Source organism: Triturus cristatus, chromosome 9 (genome assembly GCF_964204655.1).
Source record: "Triturus cristatus chromosome 9, aTriCri1.1, whole genome shotgun sequence".
In the NCBI taxonomy this organism is placed as follows: Eukaryota; Metazoa; Chordata; class Amphibia; order Caudata; family Salamandridae; genus Triturus; species Triturus cristatus.
In genome coordinates this window covers 454,000,503-454,017,389 of record NC_140592.1, presented here as the reverse complement: position 1 = coordinate 454,017,389, position 16,887 = coordinate 454,000,503, and the positions used below count along the sequence as shown (strand labels likewise).

General features: G+C 44.5%; 1 protein-coding gene across 3 annotated transcripts in view; it reads left to right on the top strand.

Moving 5' to 3' along the window:
- AKT2 (AKT serine/threonine kinase 2) overlaps nucleotides 1–16,887 on the top strand; it is a 686,003-nt gene that overhangs the window by 616,725 nt on the left and 52,391 nt on the right. For all 3 annotated transcript variants that reach the window (XM_085625347.1, XM_085625346.1, XM_085625348.1), the window contains 2 exons: nucleotides 11,246–11,460; nucleotides 12,421–12,508. In XM_085625347.1, the coding sequence (XP_085481473.1) occupies nucleotides 11,246–11,460; nucleotides 12,421–12,508 (303 nt within the window). The remainder of the gene's footprint in view (nucleotides 1–11,245; nucleotides 11,461–12,420; nucleotides 12,509–16,887) is intronic.

Below are 16,887 nucleotides of genomic sequence, written 5' to 3'. Positions count from 1 at the left end.
CAGGATACTTCGAAGACTCTTCCAGGACAACAACGTGCAAACATCCGGACCCAACACTAGGCGGCGATCTATGCACAGATATGAATGTCAGCAGCCCTACATGCCAAGAACAGATGCATACTGGTAAGTAGCATATTCAATTTCACTGACTGGACCCAAAAACAGTGCTGTTGTTCTACCTTTATCGCATAAGAGTTTTGAGTGGGCTACTAACTCTTCGTGGGGTGTGTTGGAGCGAAGAAGGAAAAAGATGTGTAGAAACTGATCATATCACAATAGATTGTGCTCTGCATTAAGATCCGCTACGCATTGGCCATGAAGCAATCCCCTGAGGTTTGCGTGCTCATTCCATTAGAGCTAAGGCTGCGACCACTGCATTAGTACGCGGAATTCCGGTCCTGGATATCTTCCAGGCAGCAATGTGTGCTTCTCAGCACACGTTCACAAAGCATTACTGCCTGGACAGTCAGGTCCGCCTGGACTGGCACTTTGCTCGTTCTGCCCTGCAGGACTCTCTAGTGTGATCCAGTTTCTTAGACACGCTGTCGTATTGCTTAAGGATCTATTCTAAGGTAAGGAATCTGCTGCTAGAATTCTCTGTCGGATGAACAAGTTACTTATCTTCCTTAATCTGGTTGAGACTCTTTTTAGCCGTAGAGCCACAGAATATTAATCGACCCAAACCATCCTTTCTGCTCTGCAAACGGATTTCTGGGGACTGGGCTTTTCCCTTTCAGGGCCCTAGTTTTCGACTCCAGTGGTCAATGTTCTTAATGGCTCCGTGCTTGTGGCTTTAAAAGTCTCCAAGAAATTGATGTCAGCACGCTGGGGTGGCTCCTATATAGGCACTGCGCATGTGACTTCCGGCGTGGACGACGACTATCGATTTTGCTCTTGACCCGAATGATGCCACCTAACGGCTCACTGGAGTACTGCTTGTGAGAAATTTACAAATCCAGTATGATGCCTGGGAATAATTTTTAATAAAGTAACATGTTCTTCACCAAAATGAGCCAGTCAGAAGTGGTATTCCCAATGGTTGGAAATGGTTATCCACTCATTTTGAAACAATCAAGCATAATCGGTTATCTTTATTCCCTTAAAGAGGCAGGCCCAGCATGTTCCTCGATTCATCTGCTTGTGTCACCTGCAGCTGCATACTTACAAATCAGTTAATCTTTTTGATAAGTTCCTGTAATCGAAGCTTTCATAGAAGGATTAAGAAGGTATTACACTTAGTCTCCACAGTAGCACCTTTTTGGGGTGTCTGTATTGTGTAACCAGAAAAGTGGGTCCATCCTTTGACCTCCTGCACTTGTGTTCTTTACAGACATTAGCATGGCAAGGAGCTGGTATTGTATCAAATGCACCCTTGTGTAGAGTAAGCAAACTGTAACATTAGAAGAACCATTCATTCAAATGCACAGAGCCAGAATAATCTTGCATGCACATTCACATTCTCTTCTAAGTGTTCTACCACATCTGAACCAAACCATTTAATTATCAACATTCCTTGAAAATTCAACTAACATAGCTGAAAGGACCCTTTAATTGAGATGCCAGATGAGCCTTCAAGCTTTTCTTAGACACAACCAAGTATTCACACAAGATAAAACAGTTGTTTATTTTCTTTAATAATGCACACTTTGGAGAACCCATTTGCAAAGGTAGCATAAGCTAGATTGAGTTGTGAGCCATTAAGAACTGTTATGCATGCCCTTGCAGACAATTGGTGGACATTCCATAAGCTCTTACCTCCACAGTCTTTGTTGGCAGTATCTCAATTCAGAATATTTGCAAAGCTGCGTCTTGGTCATCTGCACACGTCTACAAAGCATTATTGCCTTCTCATTCAAGTACAAAAATGAAGGCCCAGTATGTTATTTATAACAGTGGTTCTTAACCTTTCAACTTTTGTGGACCTCCACTTGATTATTATTGTTTCTTCAGCATTTTCGATGATTTAACTGCACATACAATGCACTAAAAATACAGAAACATGCATTCATCAATCATACACAAATGATGAAACAGTAAATTTAATTGACAAGCAAAAAGTTTTTTTACAAAATTATTTTTTTAATGGGAAAGTTGGAGCTTTTCTAAATTTAGTTGGTCTCTCATTGGCATACTAGGTTTGCTACACTTGCGGTATTCCCACAAATGAATCTGAGGATTCTAGTTAATTTTTAGCCTTCAATTTCAAATTTCTTCACATTAAGTTAACATTTAAAACTTTTCAATTTTCAACTTTGCCTCTTAATTTATATACACTTTATTCATCTATTAATAGGTTTAATTTTCAAAGATGTCAGACACCCTGAGTAGGCGTTGCCTACTGTAGGAAAGTGCCCCTTTTTGTATAGTTGCCCCCACTTTTTGCCTGATGTTGATGCTCGTTGACTAAGTGTGCCCTGGGTTCCTGCCAACCAGGTACCCAGGGCCTATGTTATTTCCCTAAAACTGTACTGTTGCAAACCCAATTGGCGACTCAGGCCACATGCAAATCCCTTGTAAAAGGTACCATGGGTACCAAGGGCACTGTGACAAGGGAAGGCCTCGAAGGACTGCAGCACATATTGTGCCACCCCTAAAGGCCCTGTGACTCAGCACACACACCCTGCCATTGCAGGCTGTGTGTTTTGGAGCAGATAAAGGGAAGTTGACATGGCACACATTTAAGCTTGCCAGGTCTACAATCTACTGCCATGGCATAGGTCAGCCACCCCTCTAAGTGGATGCACTATACCACTGATGAGGGTACAGGTGCAGGAACCTTGTATCCCTACAGTGCCAAAGTCCATTCTTGGACATTGTAAGTGCAGTAAAGCCATAAACAAGTATATGGTCTGGGAGTATGTCATTGCGAGCTCCACAGCTCCATAATAGCTTTACTGAAATCTGGGAAGTTTGGTATCAAACTTATCAGCACATTAAAACAACACTGATGCCAGTGTGGGATGTAATGCCAATTGCACTCAAAGGGCATCTTTAAGATGCCGCCTTAAAAACGACCTATCTCTAGTGTCCTTGCTGCTCGCCATCTGCCACCCCAAGACATGTTTCTGGACCCCTGGGTCGAGAACCTTCCGCTTTCGAGGTCCTGAAACAAAGCACATCCCGGGCAGAGGTGCCACGCCTCCAACCCCAGGATGGGCAGGGTCCACAAAGGGGAGGCTTCAAAGGCTTGCCTCCTTTGTGAGCTGACCCGGCCATTTGCTACTCCCGGCAACAGGCCCCCACCAGTTCTGACCCCCACTTTGGGCAGAGAATCGTCTGGAAAACAATTGTAGGAGGAGAGTTGTGCCCACCTTTGGAAGCCTCACCCCTCAGGTGAGGGAGGCGAGGCGACGGACAACTATCAGGTCCCCCCCCATCCGGAAGATGGGCGGACCCAGCCAACCAGAGTGAGACTTATGCCCCCCTCCCACTGGAGGGTGGCATAATAGGGGTGTACCCACCTCAAGGAAGGCACCCATTGGTCCCGACCTGTGCCCACCTGAAACACCCCTAAATTTAGTATTTGGGGGCAATCCTGAACCTTGCCTCCTCAGACAAGCAAGAAGGACCGAAGAGCCGTGCTGAAAGAAGAGGAGGAGGACACCAACTGACATGGCCCCAGCCCTACCAGCCTGTCTCGACCTGCTGCAGCGAAACACCGGCATGTGCAGCAGCCCCCCAGAATCCAAAGGACCTGCCCTGCCTCCCCTACCAAGACTCTGCCTCCTGTGAGCACTGGATTTGTTCACCAACAGACTCTGGCTCCAGCCAAATCTGTGAGTCTGCACCACTCTACACCCAACGCCCACGGCCTGAGTTAGAGTGGCCCAAAACCACGGTAAGGTCTCGCAGGCGATCCTGACCTGGGATCTGGTGATCCCTGACCTAACTCCAGTCTCCCGACGACTCCTGCAGTCTCTATCTGGAGGATCCCTGCAACCAGAGCTGGTAAGGAAAACCCGACAGCAAAAGACACCTCTGCATCCGACACCCCATGGCCTATGGTGGCCCAACTGACAGTGTTCTGGCATCCCAACTAACCTCTCCAGCCGGTGGTCGCCTCTAGAAGATCTTCATGCCCGAGCCTGCAGTGTTTGTTCTGACCGGAGATTCCCCATTGAAACCAACAGGGTTCCTGACCTCGATCCAGCACTGGGCACCCGACTGCCCCTGTGCCGCTGTAGGTGCACCTAGTGCGCCAGCTTGAACCCCCCTTTGCCATGAACTTACCTCTAGGAGCTTTGCTCCCACATCCAAGTGGCGTGCCTGTGAGTAGCCACCAACCGAAGGCCACCAACCGAAGGCCCCCTACCCCCATTGGATAACATTGGTACTCAGCACCCGGCCCCACTAGTGCCGCTGAGGGTGCTGTTTGAGTGCATCCTTGATCGTGGGGGAACCCTCGTTCTAATCCCAGAAACTCAACCCTCAAGACAGTTCACTTACCTGCAAAACGTTAACCCTATTTTTCCCCATATGATTGCATTGACTCTTTTCCTCTGAATAACCTGTGTTGAGGGTATTTTGTATGGAAACCTAAGAAACTGTTTTACCTACCTTTATCCAGAAAATGTCCCATTGTGATATCTAGTCCTGCTTGGTTCTATAAATATAATACAACACAGAAATATGTTTGATACCAACAATTGGTCTCAGTTCAGTCTTTGAGTGTGTGACATCATTTCTTGCCGGAGTGTGTGCAATAAATGCTTAACACTACCCTCCGATAAAGCCTTACCGATAGCCCACACTACCACAAATGGAGAGTAAGGTATTATCTATTTTTTCCTCTGCAAGCCTTTGGGTATCCACTGGACTCTGTGCACACTATACCTTACTTTGGTATAGTATATACAGAGCCAGCTTCCTACATGACCCCAGGGGACCCCATGCCACAAGTTAAGAGCCACTGATCTACAACACATTCTTTAAATGAAATGTTCCTTGTAACCATTTGCTTGTAACTTGTCATGTTGTAGATTCACATGCACCACAAACCCCCTCTAAGATGTAGACAGCAGCAGGGTTGCTAACTTTCTATGCTAATATGTATTTAGATCTATTCACAAGCAAACTCGCCTATTTTGATGGGGGGGAAAACTACAATAATCTAAGATGAAGTCAGAAGGCTTAAGCACTGGATTTCAGCTGCATGACCGAGAGTCATTCCTGAAATCGAAACTTAATTTTTGAAATTGAAAACGAACCTTTTTAAAGCACTAGATGGCCGGTACAAAGCAAGTGATCTAAAATCTGTCCACCTGCAAACAGTGAGTTACAGGGAAGTGACAGTTTCCATATCTCAGTTTCTGTTGCTTTATCTAGGCGCCTCACCCCTCCTAGTGCCTGGTGCATGCAAAGTTTGCTATGTATAAGGCCAAAAGCCTTTCCATTATGTGAACTACCATTAGAATTGTTCTTGTGTAATACACACTATATTTAGTTCTTCAGACTCTTCGGTAACTGAGCTGTACACACAACAGTAAACACCAGATATCACTGTGCAAGAGAAGGGGGGATTGGAGAGAGTAGATGGAGAGCAGAAAATTCAAAATTGAATACAAATAGTTCAGTCCCTGCAGAATTTGGGTTAGTGGAGCATTTTTCCTACCAAGTCACGAGAGAGAGTTGAGTACAAAAATGAACAAGACCTGGCATTTGTTATTGCCGTCATCTGTAGTATGTTGCCCCATCACACCTACTTGTAGCATCCAATCCTGGTTGTCTGCATAAAAATCTGGTAAATGCACTTGACTCCTTTCCTCTGAATAACCTGTGTTGAGGGTATTTTGTATGGAAACCTAAAACTGTTTGGCACTCACTGATCTATTTATGTACTATGTATCAGCGCATTTACAGTATGTGGCAAGTTTGCTTAATGAGGGTCCCAACTGGGAGCATATTCTTTTTGTTTTTATCCAAATGTACTTCAACAAGTAGATATTGTGTGTGAGTTTTGAAGCAACCACCATTCACTTGATATGCCATTATGGTTGCATTAGACGTTTCAATAATATAAAGAAAGATTTCATCTTGTTGGTGAAAGGGAGGATGTAAGACAGTAGGAGGCTTTTATCTAAATAACAGATTTCTTACTCTTGCCGAGGCGCAGGTGATGTTTGTGATGGGCTCAGACCAATTTCTCCAACCCGCAAAATCGGCACACACAGCCAGCAAGATCTGTACAACATTTCCAAATGTGCCTGCTGGTACAGGATAGGGAGAGGGACCTGGTAGAAGCACAAGAGATTCGGTCACTAAATTGCCCTGACCCACTGGCAGACATGGACTGGAACAAAACTCGCAAACAAGTTCGAAAAACTTTCTTCCAATGCTAGTATTAATCTGAGTCAGTTTGTTTATCTCCACAAGACCCATATCACCCCACTGAAAAAACGAGCAAAAATATACCATGGGTCGTTGCCTGATAAAATGTGAAACCATGCCTATAGGGGATATTCCCTGTGAAGAAAGAAAATGAAATTAAAAACTGATTTGCTGACCCATCTACAGATGAATAGTGGTTCAGTTGGTCATGTCAAGGGTTCCAAAGTATGAGTAGGGAAAGAGACTTGCAAAGTGGGTGCTGGCAGAAGAGCAGCATATAACATTTACTTAAAAAGACGATAAGCCAACAGAAGACCTGACGGAGGGGGCAGAAATGCTGGCCTGACACCAGACCACTGTGATAGTTAAAACATAACACACTGGATAAATGAAAAAATGCATTAGAACTGGGAGAGGGGGAAGAGGACATCTGTCAGAAATTAGTGACGGCTGGGACTGGAAAGCCCGACAGAGATATTACTACAATGTTCTGTGTAATGATGCTTGATTAATTTGACCTACTGTGGATGGATGGTTGGTTTATTTTCAAAATATGCCTACGTTTTTGTAATTTGTCATTAAAATTTGACAAACATATGTTTCCTAATGAGATTAGATATCTGATGCTTTACATCTCATTTTGTAATGTCTGCTTCGGTTTGTTTCTGTTAAGATCATGTACTACTGTAAAAAGACTGGTTCAGGGAGCTTGAAACTGATATCGAATCAAGTCCAGGAAAGCTTTATTCGATTGGTTATTGTACCAATCATAAAAGCACATACACATCAGAAAAATTCATATAAAATGTCATTGTGAATTACACAAAATAAAAACTAGAAATATACAACAGTATATTTAAGATGTCATAAAACCATACAGATATTATATTTTAAAACCTGCTATTCACTGCAAAGGAAGTGCCCAGAGATTATGGGGCGTCAAATATCATATGTTTCCGCTGCTGGATAGCCTTCTTTAAAACCTTAGCTACTCTCCAAGCAATGTGTTCATCTTCCAAGAGCTGCAACCAGATAAAAGCTGGACGGCATTGCCTTACACCTTAACGTCTTAAAAGTGGAAGTATCCACACTTTCCTCAACTCTACATAAAACTTACAAAGAAATATTAAATGAATCATGGTCTGCTCAGAATGTTTGTCATAGAGGCAAAGTTACGTGACCAATCATTCATAGTTCGTGTTGTCGTTACTCTGTGGACATTACCCAATCTAAATCTTGTCAGAACCATCCTATCGAAGGCTCCTGGTACAAATAGTAGGTAAGGCTCCATTCATATACAGGAGAGCGTTAGCTGGTGGTGTATGACGCTAGATTTCACCATTTCCCCAGCCATTCTCAGGGAGCTCAGTAGTTGTAAACCCTCCATTCTCAATGCCTTTCTCGACACGGCTAACATAGTGGTGGGATTCGTAAAATATTCCAGATGGCCTAGGTCCTTCATGAAACGACATAAAAAGTTAATCCAAGGGATCTTTAAGGCCCCGTCCAGACCTAAACTATCCTGCATAATATCTCTATTTAGCTTTGTCTGCTCCTTGGTCCAGATCCTATGCAATAGGAGTATTGGTTCCAATCTGATGAGATCAGAAATAAAAGAAAGACCCAGCTCTTCGTGGCAAACAAAGTATGGCGTACTCGGAGGAGCAGACAAAATATACCGCAAGAAATAATTTTCAACCTGCTGCAGTGGGAGGGTATTAACAAAGCCCCACACTCCTGCCCCACACTCCTGCCCCATACAGAGCGGCTGTGATGCACTTTGCTTTAAATATTTGCAAAAGCTCCCCTGGTGGCTTCTTCCCCAATTTCTTAGCAAAGGATGCTAGGGCTGGGGTTGATCTCGTAAACGTGAGCTTTTTAGCAGTTATCGTTTGGGACCAGGTGTCATTCCAGAAAAACCTGGTTGTGGCTATCTTCTTGCCCTCCAGAAATGTTTCCCTTACTCTCTGAATCCCTTAGCCGCATCTCATGACATACGTTTTAGAGACGTTAATACTAAGTCCCAGGTCTTTCATGAAGTCATTGAAGCTGTCTAGGACTCTCTGTAGGCCATTTTGTGTCCGCGCCATTAACACTGCATCGTCTGCGTATAGAAGGGCAGGAATAGGTCGCCCGCCAAATCTTGTCCTTGCCTAATCAGTGCTTCGCCAAGGCCATTTATATACAAATTAAAAAGGAAGGGGGCCAGGACACAACCCTGCCTGACCCCTCTCCTGATGGGGAATGAATCAGTACGCTCCCCTCCTATCCCATAGCGAACACTGGCTGAGGCTCCATTTTACAATTGTTGCAGTAACGCTATATTTGGGTCAACCCCCACTGCAACGAGAACCTCCCATGCCTTACGGAGTCAAAGTCCGCGGTGAGGTCCACGAACACCATGAACAGACAGCCCTTTTTTGCTCTGGTATATTTCCCAATTAAAATGGACAGATTTAGGCTTTGTTTTGTAGTACCTAGCCCTTCTCGAAAGCCATACTGTAGGTCCGACAATACCCGATTGTCGTCTCCCCAGTCTTGCAAGCGCTCCAAAACAATTCGGCCCACCACTTTTACATTGAGTCGAGAAGGGAAATTGGTCTGTAGCACCCCGGTTCCTGACGATCACCTTTTTTAAATATAGAAATAATTATTGATTCCACCCAAGTTTTTGGTATTGATGTTCTAAAGCTGGCATTTATGACTTGAGTTAATATAGGATCCCAGAGGGAGATATTAGATTTAAATAAATCAACCGGCACTCTGTCTGGTCCCGGGGCCTTGCCCCCCAGACTATTGGAGAGTGCTCTATTTACCTCATCCAGTGTAACTTGGAACTCTACACTATCTGGCTGAGCTGGAAGGGTAGGGAGCAGTTGTGGATCAGAAGTTCCTTGCCCATTATAAACCTTTGTATAATGGTTAACCCATGCCTACTCCGAAATAGCGATCTCAATAGTGGGACCATTACCGTCTGATAGAAAGGGGGCCCTTACTCCCCTCCAAAATGCCGCCCTATCTTTCTGTAAAGCCGCTGTGTGAAGGGTTTCCTATGCTTCCTGTCTCAATATACATTTTCTGTCCGTGATGGCCCACTTGTACTCTAATCTAGCCTGTCTCACCTGGTTGGGGGATCTAGGTTGCCTGTGCAACTCCTGTTTCAGGTTAGTGTGTGCTTGAGTGCATTGTTTATCAAACCATCCTTGTTATTTATGATTGTTGCTGTGTTTCTCAGATAATAAACTCCTGATCTCATACATATAACTAAAAAAGAATGTACAATGCCATTACAGAGGGATGTCTCATTCAAACAGATGTCAAAAGCTGATTTACTATTCTTAATTAGTTTAGTTATTACCGCCACGGGGTCCACTTTGGACCTTCGTACAGAATATCCATTAGTTCTGCTCAGTTCAAGATTGCCTGTTGTAGGATGATTTTGTATGACCTTCTTAGGTTTGAGTGGAGGGAATTTAACCTCCAAACAAAGTGGAAAGTGGTCACTCACTGGATTGTCGCCAACCTTGAAAGACGAGACCCTGGGTGCAAATGAGCATGAAACTAACATAAAACCAATTGTAGACATTAGTCCTCTTACATTAAAAGTACATGGCATGGGTACAGGGGGGTTAGAAGGTCATTCTCAAAACCCAAGTTGTTAGTATTCACAAGCTCATTAAACAAATCTCCCAACGGAGTGTGACAGATGTGAGTATTATGCACCCCGCCATCATTCTCAAATCTACATGTTCTGGTGTCAACAGAGTCACACAGTGCGCTGTTAAATTCCCCCATCAAAATAAACATACAATCTGAAATGTCCGAATTGCAAATGTCTAACAAAGTCCTAGATAACTTCCCAACCACAGTGCTAATTTCCCGTCTGCCCTTAGGTCTGCCTCCTAAACCCTTTAATGCTTGAGTGTTAAACGTCTTAAAACCATTGATGTTTATTGGGTCCAGGGACCATGTTTCCTGTAGTCCCAGTATATCAATGTTTGCAATGACCTCACACCAGGCGGGGTCTTGGGTTTTTGAGCGCAGCCCCGCAATAGTCCATGAGGTAATCCTCCAAGTGGGGTCCGCTGGGATAGGCAGAGGACTGGTTGGCATCACACCTGAGGGGAGGATCTGATCCAAACCTCCTGTCTCCCGTTGGCTAATACATGGGGTCTGGTAGCTGATCCAGAAATACACGGTCACAATCCCTCCGTATTGGGTTAGGTTTCAACTTCATATATGGTACTCTTTTCTCTTGATTGCTACAATCTGAGCTGACTACCTGTTCTGAAGAACCCTCTTCTCGATCCGAAGCTGGCTCACCACCCGGTTCTAACTGCTGGTTAGTATGAGTCAGTCAGTCGATTTCTTCCAGGTTATTAAGGGGCTCAAAATAGTTGTTGGTCGGGACAGCGTAGCTGTACTGCGACGGCCCTGCTATAAAACCCTCTTCATGAAACTACATATAAAGTTAATCTAAGGGATCTTTAACCCCTTCAGCGCTGCGCGGATTCCCCCGCGGTGCTGAAGGGTTCGAGCGCGGGCTGGGCCATGACGGAACGGTTCCGTCATGAGCACAGCTCAACCGATGCTCATGACGGAACCGTTCCGTCATGAGCATGGAAGGGGTTAAAGCCCCGTCCAGACCTAAAATGAAAAATATCAGTTATTAAATAGACCACTTGAGAACACAGCTAATTGCCAGCAGTTTGAGCTGGTGGCAAATAAGTATACATTGTAAAGATTATTCTAATGTTGTTCTCATTTGTTAACAGTATCAATATTTTCTGAACAGCTCACCAGATGGAAGATACTCACATTTCCAAGGATTTTAAATATTTACCATTTTGAAAACAAACTGACATCTTAGAAAAAAACCTGCATTTCTTGGCACTAATTCTTCATTTTTTCCTGGTAGGTACTGGAGGACAATGATTATGGTCGTGCTGTGGACTGGTGGGGCTTAGGTGTGGTAATGTATGAAATGATGTGCGGACGCCTACCGTTTTACAACCAAGATCATGAAAGGCTTTTTGAACTCATTCTGATGGAAGAGATTCGCTTTCCTCGAACCCTGAGTCCTGAAGCAAAGTCTCTGCTGGCAGGGCTGCTGAAGAAAGATCCTAAGCTACGGTGAGCAAATCACCCATTTTATTTGCATCTTATAAAAGCAATCCGTGTGTTAAGCAGCATGACTTCCCTCTTTGTCCATCTGAATCCTTATAAGGCCCCTCTCATCACACTTAACTGGACACAGGTAATGGACTATTACATAAACCTCTTAATATTTTTCTGCTAAAACCTTTTTCCTCCTAAATTAAGCCCTTGATTGCTAATGTTTCAGCATTCCTTTGTGCCAGACATCTCAAATGTATGCACAGATAATGTTTAAACTTCATGGAGGCACTTCCCTTCTCATTTGTGTCTTGTTCCAATGGTATACGCATACATAGTCATTAAGGTATTAAAGGGTTAAGCTACGACATTTGTTATGGAATGTTATTATTTGTTTAATGGCCTGTCACACCTTTGTTGCTCATAATCTTGTTTGTTCCTTTTCAACTGTGTAAAAACGAAAGTATGGATGGATTGCATGGGTAATTTAGAAAAGTTTTTCATCTAAGAGCAGATTTTGTTTCCTTTGTCAGCTCATCCCTTTTACTTATGTTGATAAACAGGTCTCCTTCCCACTGATGTTGCCAAAATAATGTTATTCTTTAAATTTGTTGGTTGAAATACATCTTGTACCGAAGTCAATTTCCCAAAAAATAATTGAATCTACATTTGATGGATTGCCCTTTTCAAAATATTCCCAATGAACAAGCACCTGGTTCTTAGCCTGATGTGAAAGGCGGTTTAGTGAAAATATCCTGCTTCTCTTGAAAAGTGTAAAAACAACTACTAAACTCATGCTTTGTATTCATTTAGGTTTTTCCTTGTAGGCTGTAATGTTGCCTTACTTACTGTTTTCTGTTAGTCACGTGTTCATTTTCTGTATTGTGAAGATCAACTACTCCGACTACAACTCTTAAAAGATGCATTCACCATTATGAAAAGGTGTACTAAAATGCTTCATCCCCTGTGCTATTGCAGGTTAGGTGGAGGTCCCAATGATGCCAAAGAAGTCATGGCTCACAGATTCTTCACCTCCATTAACTGGCAAGATGTCAATCAGAGGAAGGTATTGCATCATGAAAGAATTTTCTCACATTTTAATTTTTAGGAAAGCTTGCATTAGATTCAAACCTCTGTACACAATTGCATTTTCTTCTCTCTTCTAACCATTAACTGCTCTGTTTCAGATCTTATGGTTTATGTACCTTTACCAGGGATTAGCCCAAGGTGATTTTGTTTGGGATTTAGATCAGAAACATAAAAGGCATTGTTGTCTGAATCACATCTTGGTGTTCCAGCAATCTTTCCCTACAAATGCCCATGTTAAAAATGTTTACAAAAATGTTTAGAGCGAAGCCGGGTATTGTAGGATGTTTACTGGAGCAGTTAATCGAAATAGGGTGCAAATCTGATACAGTTTTATTGATTAAGCCTTCCAGTATTAATCTCATGCCTCTCTAACTATTGAAATATAACAAGGCTGCTTCAAATAAGTTATCTGTTTGAGTTATGACACTTGGTGCATGCTGTGACTTCCATAAATGTCACAGGAATGTGGTTTACTAGCTATATAATAGAAATAAGCATGAAGTAGCCCTACCCATGATGCTTCATATAATAGTTGTATATTACCTTGCAAAGAACAAAAAGTGATTATGTGAGAAAATGCAACACTACATTTGCAACCACCTGTTTTTTATTTCATTTCTATAGTCCTAAACCATTTTAAATTCTTTCAATCTGCAAAAGATGAGTACCTCTTCTGTAACAATGTGAAGCTGTACCGTGGTGCTCCAGCAGTAGGAACTGCTCCCTGTGGGGTTTCTTTAGAAGGCCCAGAATTCACTAATGCCCTTAAATTCTTGGAGTTGTTGGTGGAGTAGATTCATGTTGATTGTTACATCGATGCCAAAAGCTTGCTAAACTTGCTATAGCAAGAACAAGATGATGCCGTTCCCGTGCAGTCAGGCAGTGTGTTCTAGGACACCATACTCTGCACATAGCTGGGCATCCTCATGGCCTGTATAAGGCGGAGGTTTGTGCAGTCTCACTCATCAGAGGGGTGTTCCGTGATCAGTGCTGATTGGCATACAGGAAGGACAGCACCATGACAGTTTAATTCTGCACTGGTAGAAGAAAGTCAAACCTGTGCTACCACCTTGTTTTGCGGGCCAGTGCCATGAATATCCGGAAAGGGATGTGGCAAGCCTTATGAGCTACCCTTTGCAAGATGTCATTCGATTCAGGGAATACTAGTTGATTTTCCCAATCTAAGATAAAGTTGAGTCCTTTCTTATGTTGTCTGTTGCTCTTTGAATCCTATATAATGAAAACATTTCCCAGTGATGGATGGTCTGCAACTCATTCCTTCCCCTACTTTTCGATACGTTTATCACCCTTGTGTTACTCTTGTCCCTGATTTTATTCTCATTATGGTTGGAAGTTTTGCGCTTATAGGTTTCCCACTATCGATACTGAGACCAATTTGTCACCATATGTTCGTAGCATGTGTAGCTGTAGATACATATGCTGTGCATACTTCTGCCTTCTAGTGTTGGGCTCGGACGTGTACAGTTTGTTGTTCTTCGAAAGAAGTCTTTTTGAGTCACAGGACCAGGTGACTACTTCTATCAGTGGTAATGCACATGGGCATCGGCTCCATTGTTTTATTTTTTCTCCACTGTCTGGTTCAGACTGGTTAATGTGAGCTATTGTGCGGCCCCACATGCTGTTCTCGCCGGGCTTCTGTATCTTTCCCCCATCGGGTGCGGAAAACAAACCATTGTACTAGGTTTGTCACTTTCCAACGCCGTGATCCTTTAGGTTCTGATCCGGTCGACGACCTTCTGGAATACCATCTCGGTGGTGGAGAATGTCCATATGTTTTAGAGGGGACTGTTCTGATTCTGCTCCACTTGCCATGCCAAGAATCAGAGTTCAGATCTCCACGAAGTCTGTGTTTTGGGCTTGTCCCCTGAACACTTTGAAGACTCCTGTTTGGCATGACTGGCCTTCAGGAACAAAAAAACCTTTCGAAATCGATGAGCACGCAGCATTGTCTCAGCTTCAATAGTGCACAGAAGAGAAGAGGACGACACTCCAGACCTCTTCTGAGAGAGAGATAAGAGTCGGATGCCGAGCAGTAGAACACCCCAGCTGCCGCAGACTTCTCACTGCAACGCGTCAACTTGGAGACGGAGACCGAGGAAGAGGAGGGACCTCTGCGGGTCCAGTCTCCACCAAAGGCTGCAGTGAGTACTGTAACTCCCTCTACTCACCAGAAGAATGCCCTACCTTCTAGCTCCTGTGCCACCTTTGAGACCTCCCGTGCGCCACTGCCTCTCTCCCATGGTCAACACAGTCATTCTGAGACTGACTCTGCACCAGAGCACCATTTGCCACCAATATCCTCCACGAGCATCTGTCGACTGCCGCTTCGGCATCAGATCCAAAGGTGCAGATTTGGTCACCTTCTGACTTGAAACGGGTTGACTAGAGGCCCTCTGTCCTGAAACATACTGCACCAAGGCAATTGGAGTTGAGAGACACCCATTCAAAATGTTCAGAGCCGAGACTGCCCGCTCTGAAGTAGTCTGACTCGAAAAACTCTTAGATGGTCTTTGGCGGCGGCTGATTTGCACCCCTCTTCGGCTTCATCCAGGCTGTCTACAGCTCCGTCCTCAGCCACTTCGGAGGATTCTGACCTATCAATCCTTGAGTGGCTCCAAGAACACCTAGACGCTAAGCAACAACAGATCCACATCCAGCCGGCTACTATTCAGATACTGGCAAAGCCTCCACAGTGTTCTCAATCCTCCTGTGGTACCCGCATCCAAGAAAACTAAGAAACACGGTAGGGCCACCTCTTTGCTGCCTGCTAATCCCTCTAGTACACTTTTTCCCCATCTTCATCCCCTGCTTCTCCTCTCCTGCTTGTGGGTTCTCCACAACATTCATCACACAGTTTCTTACACTTACTGGAGGCGGGGGGAACGCAGTCAGCAGGCACCTTATGACTTCCAGCGTAACCGGGAAGTTCCAGATCCATGGGTTGATTATGATGCTGAGCCTCCAGCGGACACAGACCCAGATCTGTACCCTACTGAGCCCTTGCCCCCAGATGACATTACCTCATCCCATGAGGTCCTGCAGAGGGCAGCCGCCTTTCATAAGGTGGAGATGCATGTAGAACGTCCTCGTTGGGACCTCGTCCTCCACTCAAGGCTCTCTTCAATACCTCTCTGTGCTTAAAGGGGTCCTTAAGCCAGCCACTGAAATCTTCAAGGAGCCAGTTAAAACTAGGATCGTCACCCTTAGGGTTGATAAAACGTTTAAGGTGTCCTACTGACCCACCATACTTCCGAGGCCAGTTACCCTCTGACTCCTTGTTGATACATACGGCTCGAAAGCGTGCTAATACCCAGAGGACGCACCGCCCTACGGATCATGATAGAATAAAAAGATTGATGCCAGGGGCAAAAGAGTAGCAGTGCAATCTGTTACTCAGTGGCGTATTGCCAACTGCATAGGCTTACTCTTGCGGTATGACTGCGCCCACTAGAATCAGATGGCTGATCTTGTCCAGCATCTCCTAGAGCAGTATGTCAAGAAAGGACAGAAGTTGGTGACGGCGGGCAAAACCTTCTCCAACATCTGCTGCCCATTGGACACAGCTGATACAACTGCAGGGGGGGATAGAACTATCCTATTTTGTGGCAACGAGTGTCTGTCTTCAAGCCAGAGGTCCAGCAAAACCTCTTGAATGTCCCTTTGACGGCCAGCATCTCTTCGACACCTTGGTCAATCAGCTGCTAGAAAAAAGGATAGCAATACTACCAAAGCGATCGACGCCCTTTAGATTCCCAGTGCTCGTGGCTTTTTTTGCAGCTCACAATATTGTGACACGAATAAGGCCACAGCCCTAGAGACCTCTTCCACTTTCTCTAGGTCCACGCAGCAGACACCCTCACAGGGATACTATAGGGGTGGATACTGGGGCCATAACAACCAAGGCAGAGGAAGGGGTACCACCACCAAAGATGTCACTCCCAAACAGTGACCCTCTATTCCTTTCTTCCTGTCCACACAAGACCTGTCGGTTGAAGGTTGCACATATTTCTGTCATATTGGACAGAAATTGCCTCTGACCACTGGTTCTCGACATTATACAGGAGGGGTACTGTCTCAAGCTCATTCACCCACCAACAAACACTCCCCCACTCCTCTCCCCAATGACGCAAACTGTCCCCAGACCATCTGCACCACTCAATAGGAGATACAGGCCCCAATTACCAAGGGAGCAATAGAGCCTGTTTTGCCACAGCACTGCGGAAAGGGAGTATACTCCCTGTACTTATACCCAAAAAGGACGGCTCCCTCAGACCTCTCAACAGATGTATTCTGTCAGAGAACTTCTATATGGAGACTTTTCAAGAAGTAATTTCT